This window comes from Sinohyriopsis cumingii, unplaced genomic scaffold (assembly GCF_028554795.1).
Source record: "Sinohyriopsis cumingii isolate HCF-2022 unplaced genomic scaffold, ASM2855479v2 utg000622l, whole genome shotgun sequence".
Lineage (NCBI taxonomy): Eukaryota > Metazoa > Mollusca > Bivalvia > Unionida > Unionidae > Sinohyriopsis > Sinohyriopsis cumingii.
This window is the reverse complement of record NW_028315918.1, coordinates 951,082-964,749: the sequence shown is the minus strand read 5'-3', so window position 1 is coordinate 964,749 and position 13,668 is coordinate 951,082. Positions and strand designations below refer to the sequence as shown.

Below are 13,668 nucleotides of genomic sequence, written 5' to 3'. Positions count from 1 at the left end.
TTGGATTATTTTCTGGAGGAAAGGCTATTAAGTGACTAAATCATGGATCGATTGATGGATGAACACATGTATTTAGTAGTTCTCAACGGCACGTCATCACAGTAGTGGCTGTATAATTCTAGCTACAAGTAAAGTTGTGTAGATTAAATCGTGAGTTGTTTAATGATGGACTGGGACGTTTATCCCTTTGATTGATGGGATGTTTATCCCTTCACCTAATGAGACGTTTATTCCTTCAATTGATGGAGCATTTATCCATTCACCAAAAGGGACGTTTGTCCCTTCACCTAATGTTTCATCACGATATCCTAGCAATTGACAATTAATCTGGATTTCGAGTTTAAGCGTAAGCATAACTAAGAGTGTCTTTGGTTTTATATTTTTCAGACTGAAATTTAACCTATGTTGCTCAGTACCTAATGACAATTATGTAGAGAGAACGACGAGCGACAGTCATACCATTTACAATTAATACGTAACTTCTATCTACTGATGGTCGTTACTGAATGAAAGCTAATACTATTATATTACGATATGTCTATCATAAAAGAGCATGCCTTTCTGCTAATGACCATCTTTTTCATATCATAAGCTATTTGTTATTATAGTAATTAGTGGATTCTTGACTCTTGTCGATCATAGAAAGTATAAACTAGTCTACATTTTCTTCCTGGGCAAATTTTCTCTCATCTTAAGCTGTTAGTTTTCAAATGAATTTATAAGTGTTTGATAAATCTTTACTTATTAAGGCCGTAGCTCTTCTCTAACTTCTGTTCATTTTTACTGTTTTCCTGCCCTTGTTTTTTCTTTACTCCCTGGCATGGATACAGTATATAACTCTTCCTGAACATTTGTTTATTGACATATGTTACATTTTTCCAGTTTTATACATTTTACAGGGTCGTAACTCTTGCTGAACATTTCTTTACTGCCATGTTACTTTTTCCAGTATTGGTTTTAATTGAAACTGTTTGTTTAGCAATGTTCTGATGTGAATGCTACCAGGCAGCGATAAATTTAGCTACACTGCCATTTACATAGTGTCGTCTGCTTTCTTTCTGTGGATCCGTTATTTTAAATCTATATAAATACTGACTGTCAAAATTTGCTCCGTAATCTTCACAAATGCTCAATTTGATATCATTTCACCCTTCTAATTCTGGATGACATTAATCAGACAAAAAGACAACATGTCAATACATGGAGAGCTATTGCACACAAGTCTGATATGTTTCGATAGAATGAAGAGTTACTACTCCTTTCAGATCGATTACTCCCAATTAATCGTCAAAGAGTGGAAACTGAAAATGAATGTTATCTGACAAGCTTGAAATATTTACCAATCAGGGCTTTGCCCTTTATTCATTTATTGTAACGTCTCAGCAGTACTATCTTCTGGCCACTCCATTAATTGATTACATCTCCCTGCCTAGTATCCTAGTATGCCACAGTTTAAAACTTCCTGTCTAGTATGCCACAGTTTATAATTCCCTGCCTAGTATGCCACAGATTACATTGCCCTGTCTAATATGGCGCATACTACACTGTGTACAGATAAAATAATAACAAAAGCCGGTCATGAAAGTTATTTTCTGTTTGTAAAGGATTCCTATCGGAGACTTGTGGATTTTGTTCGTCTTCCTGTTTTTCAGTGAACGATTAGCATACATTAATGATCTAGCAGACCACGGAATGAATTTCATAAATGTATGTGAAGTGATTGATTTTAAACACAAAACTCAAGCATAGACGTTTCTGCGGGGTCCCTGGGGGACCGAGTGACCTAAGGCGCTCACCTTTACCGATCTCTAACATCTCACTTCTGTCCGCGTGGTTTCGGTGCCCGGGCTCGGCCAATGTGGTTACGTAAGAAAGCTTATCAGTAGGTTCTAGTGGGTTGGTCGTACTTCCTAGGGTTTACCCGGGTTCTTCCTCCACCAGACACACTGGCCGCAATGTATAACCTATCATGTGCTGAAGAATGACGTTAAACTCACAGCTACAACGTTCCTGCCAACTTCATCACTAACCTTAAAGCGTATTTACATACAGAGAGAGAGAGAAAGGGAGAGAATGAGAGCACCGTTTACTTATTGCACAGAATTTGTTATACTAAAGTAAGTGTTGCTCACATTTCTGCCATTTTATTCATTGTAAAAATGTTTTAGAAGAAGTGGAAGAGAAGTCAGTCAGAAAACAAGATAATTTGAAGCAGGAGGAGCAGAGTATTGGCGATCGTACATAGGGACGAGATTAGCATTTGCCCCACACCCACCCATCCCACAGGATTTCACCTCTAAACATGCTTAGGCCTACATCCGTCAAACATAAAAGCTGACTATCTACATCTTTGCCACCACCCCGAAATTATTCTGCGAGCACCCCTTTGGCAGTCATAAAATTTGATAATATGTTGCAGTAGGAAAGCTCAAACATCGGTCTAGTTCATATTTCCTGAGTACCCTCAGGGCTAATACTCGCGCATTAGTATTTACATATATTTTTCCAACAATCTGATTGGCCAGACCGTTTTGAATTCTTTGGGGCGTACCCGTATGAGCCAAAAACAAAACTAATTTATCCCCGTCCATTGGCACTACTTTTCCTCACAATCGCATTGAAAATTTAATCTGTGTAAAATATAAGCAAGCTGCATGGACGTAATAAATATTAGTTTACTTATACAACATGAGCAATGTGATCATAAGAAAAAATGTTGTCAATAAAGAAAAAAAAAGCCAGAACAAATTGAACTTTATAGAAGAGAAATTATAAAGCTGAAACTTGGAGTGATGAAAAATATAGATATTAGGCACAGAGAGAGAGAGAGAGAGAGAGAGAGAGAGACCTGACATCCGAAATGCTCTTTCAAGTTACATTCCGATACGTATTTTGTAACATTGTTTCATATATAAGACTAAGACCAGTCACTTATTGGTACAGGACTGAATACCTGAGTTTGCCTCTCGATTAGAAAGACAGACTTGCTATGGCTGTCTCGATTAGTCATATAATAGCATCTTCATGCCTTGAATGAAATTAAAACCAGAAAGAAAAAGACAGATGCTAACATCCTCGTGAGTTGTAATTCAGTAATTTGTTGTAGATTTTAATGGTTAGGACTTTTGCATACACACGGTACAACGTTCCATGATTGCCCGTATAAAAGTGGTGGTAGGGTGACAAAATCATCTGAAATTAAGGCTAGTGTTAGGATTTTATAAAGATGGTAAACGCTTTTCTCAATGGATTTCATCGAGATGGTAAGCATGTTTCTCAAGGGAATTTATAGAGATGGTACACTTGTTTCTCAAAGGATTTTATAGAGATGGTAAGCATGTTTCTCAAGGAAATTTAATAGGATTTGACCCAGGTACATAAGAAAAATAAACTAAAAACTGGCATAATCGAACTGACGAATTCTAGACCAAATGTTTAAAAACTGAGCCATGCTATTTTCTAATGAGCAGCCTTACAAAATCTTTCTCTCTCTCTCGATTGATCGATCGAGCGCGCGCGCGCGTGCTCCTAACACCTGTATTTTTCATCACTCAAGTGTTCACTTGTAACTTTTAGAATTAGTTTTGCACTTGAGTCATGGAAACCATCAGTACGAGAGAGAGAGAGAGTGAACTACATGACCTTTTGTTCTGTGTCACCCATACAGTATTGAATACATATAATACTCTGCGACAAACGAATTCCGTTTCTAAGAAAAATACTCCTGATTAAGCATAGTAAAAACATATTTTAAGTAGAAATTTTAAGTCCCAGCATGTTTGAAAACGATGGAAAAATCGGACTCTGATGAGTGTTGATTGCAAACCAAACAAAATTAAAGGACAATCGACAATTGGGTAAAGCTTTTAATACCGAACTGCATACTTGCCACGAAATCACAACAATTCACGCTTGATCGTAGAAAAAATTAAAGAACGAAAATCCATACAAGTAAATAAATAATCATTGAAAGTTTTATTTTTAAAGATGTTAAGTTCTGAAGTCTGTCAGATATAACCACTGTGTGATATTTCTACTAACTACTACTTTCCACATGCGAATAGTATCAATCCGCTTATGAAATATGTCAATACAATTTTACAAATTCCTTCATTTTCATATTAACGCAATCATTATTTGACAAAATAAACAATTTGAAGCAGGACACGTACAAACTAAATTAAAAACGTCGCTAACCCAAAATTATCAGAACATTTTTGAATTTCTTTTTATCAGTGTAATAATGCATCTCTTAATCGCATTAGCAATGAGGAATGTAGATCAAATCACATCGATGGCTTTATATATGTATGTATGTATGTATGTATGTATGTGTGTGTGTGTGTGTGTGTGTGTGTGTGTGTGTGTGTGGAAAATCTACGTATTTTAATGAGATATACGGAAATTGTTCACTCGTGAAATGATATGCATATCATTTTGTATTATCACTGGTGGCTCTAGACTGTATATTTTTCTCCCACATTACGCGATGGTTCATTATATTTATCGTGCCGGACTTTCCCTGCCTACCTCCTGCTACAGACTATCTTCCTCTCCCATATTACGCGGTACTGTAGTAGCTAGCCCGTCAGACTCGTGGGGTCGGCTACCGTATTGTGTCTCGGAATGACACATACTCTAATTGACTCGGCACCAAATAACCTATTTGTGTTGTTCTGACGTAAATAATGAAGTAATTGCTGAGTACAACAAATCCCAGAGATTTTCATTAGAAATTCAATGAAGCTCATGAAATGTCCTATTAACGAAATCGTGTTGTAACGAAGTGGCAGTTAGACAACACTAAGATCAAACATCTTCAAATTATTAAATAATAGCCCTTGAAATATGTGAATAATGAAACTATCCTATACCGAAGATAATACTGGGAGGAAAAAGTCCAAAGTGTTCATAAGAAACCAAAAGACCCCTGGGAAACATCAAATTAACGAATTCGAGGCATAACTGATAGAATATGTAGGGGAATAAAATGATCGTTAGCAATAGTCCTTTCATAATAATTTGAAATTTGGTGATTCGTGCTATTGCTTAGAAACTAAAAAGAATAATAAATGTCAGGGGAAAAAAAGAAAAACAGTCTGTGAAATACTAAATTAACACAATCGTACAATTGCCAATAGAAAATTGGGAACAACTTTATGAAAAATCTAATCATCCTTTTGATCAAGATGGACGCCAAGATCATTATTAGGACGAACATGGAGGACACAAGCATCATTCGGACCAAGATGGAAGATATGGTCATCTTCTGGACCATGATAGAAGACATGGTCATCTTTAGGATGGAAGACATGGTCATTATTAGGACCAGGATGCTGACCCATGACGCCTTATGCAAACTTTCGACAATATCTCAGTGAAGTTGAATTCCCACGACGTCAAAAGAGATGTCATTATTCAGCAGTTATACTGTCTTAACAAGTCAATGGCAGAATATAATTCTCTATACATGCTTTCGTTTCTTCAACGACATCATCTTGGATATTAGCCAATTAGAATTCGCTATTTATTATGTCGACTAAGTGACTGGATATGAACTTTATAGCTCCGTTAACTGCGCTCTTTTTGTCTTTCGAGACACGTATCAAATAACAAAATAACAAAACTGTTTCCTAAATTTTCAATACTTTATGTAAAACAAGACGTGCATTACTACGGTTATGAGATCTAGCATGTGCGCGGCCGTAAACCAAGCCTTATCACAACCGGAATCAGAATTCTGACCCAGAAACTAAATTTATAGATGGAAAATACGACGTTGATGGATATGCTATGTGTGAAGCACAGAATACCGTATTTCAATGTTGTATGGTAAACAGGTGATTGCACATATATGACAGATCTCAAGTTCCTTGTTTTAGAACTATACTTTTGAAAAGTGAGTGATGCGAAGAAGAATACCAAAAGTAGTCTGTTCGTGGCAAAGTGTTTTCACTGTTGTATTCCACTGTGTTAACTCCATATGCGTTGTATGTCATGTAAGATAAAATGTTGTAGGAGAGAGCATGGAAAACTTTTATAAAAAAACAACACCTAATAAAACATCATTACAAAGAGAATAAATAAGAAATGAAATGATACTTAGTTTTACCTCAGGAAAAAGAGAAAATATGTCTTAATTGAACGCTGTCGAAATGCATATGTACAAATAACTTTGTAACAAAATTTATAACCATACGTATTATTTTCTTTTTAAAATTGTTCATGTTGCAAACGTGTGCAACGGTTTTCTTTGAATCTAATCATTTCACTTAGTGATCGCCTTCTACATCTGTAATTTATTATTTTTCCTCTCAGATAAAAATATACACACAAGTAAAGTCCTTTGTAAACGGAATCTGAAATTCCTAGCATAAATGGGTCCGATAAAAGAGCTGGAACACCACGATTATTTGAGTTCTTGAAATACCACAAAAACTAGTAGAATTCTGGAAATACTTTGAAGATTGTTCGAATTCACTCTTTAGAAATCTTCTGGCTTTAAAGTATCTGTTAATTACTTGTAACAAAATTGAATGCTAGTCTACAGAGTATGCTAACTGGTGCTCAGCTATGAACACGATCAGCACAGTGCTATTAGGCAGAATATTCTACTAATAGCCATCAGCCCCATAACTTATAAATTAAAAAATATATTATGACAAAACACAAGCATGCGTATATATGTATTCAGTTGTTTGACGAACACAAGTATGCGTATATGAATTCAGTTTTTTGACAAACACAAGCATGCGTATATGAATTCAGTTGTTTGACAAACACAAGCATGCGTATATGAATTCAGTTGTTTGAAAATGTGCAGATCATATGCAGTTTAGGTATCGGCTTATAATTTGGATCTAACAGCAAAGTGCATAGATCCAGATCTGCCGTCGAATCTGGTACTCTTGCGGTATTCAGCTCGCTAACTACCAAACTACCGAGTCTCTTCTTGTTTAAAAACTGTACACAGACTATGTAAAATATTTTTTAAACAATAAATAATTATCTGCGCTTTAAATAATACATGTGATTGACATGATGACACGAACTATGATTGAATCGTAAGGTAATTCATAGGAAGAATAAAATCGTTTTTACTGAATTAATTCCATTGCTGAATTTTAAAATGGCTAAACACATTTCACTCTTTTCTCCTAACTTTGTTTTCATATTTCTTAGGTATAAAGCTAATTTAGATTTATTTTTAAAAACTATTACACTTACCTGAGACATACGACAATGAACAGAGGAGATATATCAGTGACGATACAGTCAACCAACAAAGACAGGACGATTGCATTGCTCCTTTTGACACAAAACGTTTAGCACAGCGGTTGAATCAGTTTTAAAAAATCTCTTCAGATGCGAAATGTTCTTGATCTTTTGATGTTGAAAAACTTTTCGTAATAAATTGTAGAACTCCCTTTTTCGTTAAATATTAATGCTTAATTCCTTTGTCAAGATATAGTGGCCACGTTTGAAGTCGAAAGTATCGCTAGTTTTGTGATGCCAAGTCGTGTAGTTCTGATCTTCCTCAGTGTATTGCAAGGATATGTTTATATAGACGTTTTCCGCTTTCCAACTTGGCGATGTTCCCTGATTTAAATTCATAGACGCCCCCGTAATAAGACTGACGAGCGCTGATAATTTCATTCTGTATGAGATTTAAATAACAGTTCAATATTCTCAGCAAATACGATCACCTATTGGGCTGGACTAACATCTGACCAACCCCTATTGATTGGATAGCGCTGGATCAATTCTGGGTTGGTGAGGAGCTGTCATTTAATCCGAAGATTTATAGAATCGAACATTTAAACAGACATTCTCGTCATTACGCCCAATGGATTCGTTTAGTACGTGGGCAATAAAGGAAGCAAGATTGAGGTAAAATTATTGATGAAGATATTTGAATTTTCGTATGGATAAAGACATATTCTGACAGGGAAAAATGCATATGTTACTCGATTTTTATTGATGAAAATCTTGTACGATTCAACTTGTGACAGAGGCTTCCACTTTGAATTGTTCTGAAGGCATTGTCTTCACATTCCCCGCCCAAGTTGACAAATAAGTAATCTGCTCACAAAGCTCATCACCATCAAAGTTAGTCGTTTGATATCATTTATTCTGGACTGTGTTGTATGTAATTGTCTGAGATACTGGATGATTGATTAAAACAAGCCATTTATACAGTTTTAAGGTCCATTTGTCTCTCTTCAGCATCAATAACCAAAGAGGCTGTTGTTCTAGAAATCTTATAAAAGAAGACAGTCGTCGGTTTAAAAGTTTAATTCTTCCTTGCAGCCTGAAAGACTGATATGTATTTGTTTTCTTTCTAACCTTATATTTCATTCCCAGTGAAATAAAAACCATCTGAACGTGAAGCATTTCAAAATATTGCCAGCAAGGCGCAACAAATATTATCACCGACAACAAACACGTGACTGCACACCTCCTGTCAGATCATCGTTTATGAAACAAAGACAATTACGGAAAAAAGGATCAGGTGCTTTATTTTGAATGCGAATAATACACTATATGATTAGGATCAGGTGTTGTCTTTAATTTTGTATATGATTAAAGTGGATCATATCCCCCATCTCTCTCTCTCTCTCTCATATATATATATATATATATATATATATATATATATATATATATATATATATATATATATATATATATATATATATATATATATATATATATATATATATATATATCAGAACAATAAATCAAACATCTGTTATTAAATAAACAACATAATTTTGTGAAGTTGCGATCCACATATCATGAATATGACCAATCATTTAGCAGTTTTGGATTACCTGATGAGTATTGTTTTTTATTTAGACCCCGATGCGCCACATAGTATAATGTCAAATACCGGTAAATCAGGACGTCTTGTACCAGTCACGCAGAATAAAGTAAAATAGGTACGTCATGACGTTATGTGCCAGTCACGCAGAAAAAAGTAATATAGGTACGTCATGATTTTATGTGCCAGCCATATAGAATATTGTGAAACAAATACGTCAAGACGTTATGTGCTAGTCGCCTAGAATAATGTCAAATAAATACGTCAAGACGTTATGTGCCAGTCACTTAGAATAATGTTAAATAAATACGTCATGACTTTATGTGCTAGTCACTTAGAATAATGTCAAATAAACACGTCAAGACGTTATGTGCTAGTCACTTAGAATAGTGTCAAATAAATACGTCAAGACGTTATGTGCTAGTCACGTAGAATAAAGTCAAATAAATACGTCAAGACGCTTCGTGATAGTTATTTAAAATAATGTCAAATAAATATGTCATGACTTTATGTGCTGGTCACTTAGAACAATGTTAAATAAATACGTCGAGGAGTTATGTGATAGTCACTTAGAATAATGTCAAATAAATACGTCAAGACGTTATGTGCTAATCACTTAGAATAATGTCAAATAAATACGTCATGACTTTATGTGCTGGTCACTTAGAACAATGTTAAATAAATATGTCGAGGCGTTATGTGATAGTCACTTAGAATAATGTCAAATAAATACGTCAAGACGTTATGTGCTAATCACTTAGAATAATGTCAAATAAATATGTCAAGATGTTATGTGCTAGCGACATATTTCATCTCATCATAAGGTAGAAGTTTACCCAGATCACTTACATCCAAAGATCATTAAAATTCAACTGATTTGAAGTTTAATCAGTCACAAGAACGTCAAAGTGAAAGACATGAAAGAGGGAGATGGGGAGCACAGGAGTAAGTTCGTTACTAACCTTATCATTGTTATAAATCCACCACAGTTGAATTTAGGACAAATTATTGTGAATCAATTCAAGGACAACCAAGAATGATATCACATTAGCACATTCGCTATTGAATTTATTCCGAACATCAATGGAATTCATTCAGAACTCTATGTTTTTGGACTTGAACTTTTATGACTATTTGGGATTTAATTCACGATACTGTAAGTTCTTTTTAAATTTTTACTTTGTATTCTAGGGAAATAAATTATTTGTTGAAATTTTTCAAAACGTGTTAGTTTTCGCTCTTTTTTCTGCTTAGTTTAAGTCTATAGAATTTTAACAAACGGCATGTTGTAAAATAACATGATTAGCATAACATGACGTTTAATAGAGGTCATTATTTTTATTGTCTATTTTTAAGTAATCAATTCTGGCAACTACTTTAATGTAGAACAAGATTTTTCATCCTTTTCATCGTTGTCGTAAACCTGTTGGTTGTTTCTTGATGAGTGTACTTCAGCCAGCTAAGCTGAAAGTTTTCATTGTATTTAATTTAAAGAAAACAATCAGAGGACATAGTGACGCACTTCTAAAGACAAGATATTCATCTATTTTCCCAATAAGACCTTTTTTAAGTAAACGACTTCAGCTATCGTTATATGCAATAAAGAGAAAAGAAAACGTGAATTTTTTCTCGTTCCTGATAAAATATTTTTTCTTGAAGAAATACTTCCTAAAACTAAACTTTGCCAATCCGTACTTCATAAAAATGAACTATACAAATAATTTTTACATTTTTTTATATAACTCATATATTATGCAAATAACTGGCAATATCTTCGTTAGTAAAATCATTATTATTATTGTTCCCGCAAGGAGTCTCTCCCTAACGAATCAAACACTTGCGTGAGTTTAGCTAGAAGTCCATACTAAGCGAAAGATCAAACATTAATGCTTCCGGTTAAATCTCGGAGTCAGTCCAAAACACAGAGTCGAACCGGAAACGTAAATACAAATGGCACATACCCTAGATTTATTACATTATTATTATTGTCATCATCATCATTATTATTATTATTATTATTATTATTATTATTATTATTATTATTATCATTATTGATATTATTATTATTATTATTATTATTATTATTATCACTACTACTACTACCGCTGCTGCCGCTGTTGCTGATACCAGCTATCTGTAACCGGTGTACGAGCACATCACGATAGTGTTCAGATAAACAAATGTTACGAATTTTAAAAAAAGAAAACAACATTTATTCTGTTCCTATCTTCAACATCTTACAGGCTACGACTATTCTGTAGAAAGAAAAAAAATTCTAGCTCAGCTCTCAATAAGTAACTCTCCAGTTCAGCTCTCACTCAGCAATTTTCTATCAGTAACTCTTTGGCTCTGTTCTCACTCCGCAATTTTCTAGCACAACACTCCATCAATAACTATCTGGCTCTGCTCTCACTCAGCAATTTTCTAGCACAACACTCCATCAGTAACTCTCTGGCTCTGCTCTCACTCAGCAATTTTCTAGCACAACACTCCATCAGTAACTCTCTGGCTCTGCTCTCATTAAGTAACCATCTGACTGCTGTCATTAAATAATTCTACTGTCATTAAGTAATTTTCTAGCTCAACTCGTCATAAGTAACTGTCTGACCATACTGTCATCTGTTAATTATACGGCTTTCTCTAATAGTTACCTGTAATCAGTCGTATAAAATACATTGCAAATCTCACTTCTCTACTAGCTGCCTGTACTCAGGTATATAAAATATATGCTAATCGGATTTATCTACTAGCTGCCTGTAATCAGTTGTATAAAATACACAGCTAATCTGACTTCTCTACTAGCTGTCTGTAATCAGGTGTATAAAATACACTGCTAACCTGACCTCTCCAACAGTTACATGTCATCAGGTGTATAAAATACACTGCTAATCTGACCTCTCCAACAGTTACGTGTAATCAGGTGTATAAAATACACACTAATCTGACTTCTCTTACAAGCTGCCTGTAATCAGGTGTATAAAATACACTGCTAATCTGACCTCTCCAATAGTTACATGTCATCAGGTGTATAAAATACACTGCTAATCTGACTTCTCTGCTAGTTACCTGTAATCAGGTGTATAAAATACACTGCTAATCTGACTTCTCTACTAGCTGCCTGTAATCAGGTGTCTAAAATACACTGCTAATCTGATTTTTCTACTAGCTGCCGTGACTCAGCTGTATAAAATACACTGCTAATCTGATTTTTCTACTAGCTGCCGTTAGTCAGCTGTATAAAGTACACTGCTAATCTGATTTTTCTACTAGCTGCCGTGAGTCAGGTGTATAAAATACACTGCTAATCTGACCTCTCCAACAGTTACATGTAATCAGGTGTATACAATACGCTGCTAATCTGCCTTCTCTACTAGTTACACGTAATCAGGTGTATAAAATACACTGCTAATCTGACCTCTCCAACAGTTACATGTCATCAGGTGTATAAAATACACTGCTAATCTGACTTCTCTACTAGCTGCCTGTAATCAGGCGTATAAACTAAACTAATAATCTGACTTCTCCACTAGTTACCTGTAATCAGGTGTATAAAATACACTGCTAATCTGACGTCTCTACTAGCTGTCTGTAATCATTTGTATAAAATGCACTGCTGATCTGACTTCTCTACTAGTTACATGTATTTAGGTGTATAAAATACACTGCTGATCTGATTTCTCTACTAGCTGCCTGTAATCATGTGTATACAATACACTGTTAGTCTGATCTCTCCAACAGTTACATGTCATCAGATGTATAAAATGCACTGGTAATCTGACTTCTCTACTAGTTACCTGTAATCAGGCGCATAAAATACACTGCTAAACTGACTTAATTTAAACTAGTTACCTGTAATCACGTGTCTAAAATACACTGCAAATCTGACTTCTCTACTAGTTACCTGTAATCATGTGTCTAAAATACACTGCTAATCTGACCTCTCCAACAGTTACATGTAATCATGTGTATACAGTACACTGCTAATCTGACTTCTCTAGTAGCTGCATGTAATCAGGTGTATAAAATACATGCTAATCTGATTTCCCTACTAGCTGTCTGTAATCAGATGTATAAAATACAGTTATTCTGACCTCTCCAACAGTTAGACGTAATCAGGTGTATAAAATACATTGCTAATCTGACCTCTCCAACAGTTACATGTAATCAGTTGTATAAAATACACTGCTACTCTGACTTCTCTACTAGTTACCTGTAACCAGGTGTATAAAATACACTATTAACCTGACTTCTATACTAGTTACATGTAATCAGGTGTATAACATACACTGCTAATGTGACTTCTCTACTAGCTGCCTGTAATCAGGTGTATAAAATACTCTGCTAATCTGACTTCTCTACTAGCTGCCTGTAATCAGGTGTATAAAATACACTATTAACCTGACTTCTCTGCTAGTTGCCTGTAATCAGGTGTATAAAATACACTGCTAATCTGACCTCTCCAACAGTTACATGTCATCAGGTGTATAAAATACACTGCTAATCTGACTTCTCTGCTAGTTACCTGTAATCAGGTGTATAAAATACACCGCTATTCTGACTTCTCTGCTAGTTACATGTAATCAGGTGTATAACATACACTGCTAATCTGACTTTTGTACTAGTTACCTGTCATCAGGTGTATAAAATACACTGCTAATCGGACTTCTCTACTAGCTGCCTGTAATCAGGCGTATAAACTAAACTAATAATCTGACTTCTCCACTAGTTAAATGTCATCAGGTGTATAAAATGCACTGCTAATCTGACTTCTCTACTAGTTACCTGTAATCAGGCGCATAAAATACACTGCTAAACTGACTTAATTTAAACTAGTTACCTGTAAT

General features: G+C 34.9%; 1 protein-coding gene across 1 annotated transcript in view; it reads right to left on the bottom strand.

Annotated features, from left to right (window-relative positions):
* Positions 1-7,612, bottom strand: part of LOC149773645 (uncharacterized) — a 39,076-nt gene extending 31,464 nt beyond the window's left edge. The window contains exon 1 of the mRNA XM_089946112.1: positions 7,228-7,612. Coding sequence (XP_089802238.1) covers positions 7,228-7,303 — 76 coding nt within the window. The 5' untranslated portion in view covers positions 7,304-7,612. The remainder of the gene's footprint in view (positions 1-7,227) is intronic.
* Positions 7,613-13,668: the final 6,056 nt, after the last annotated feature.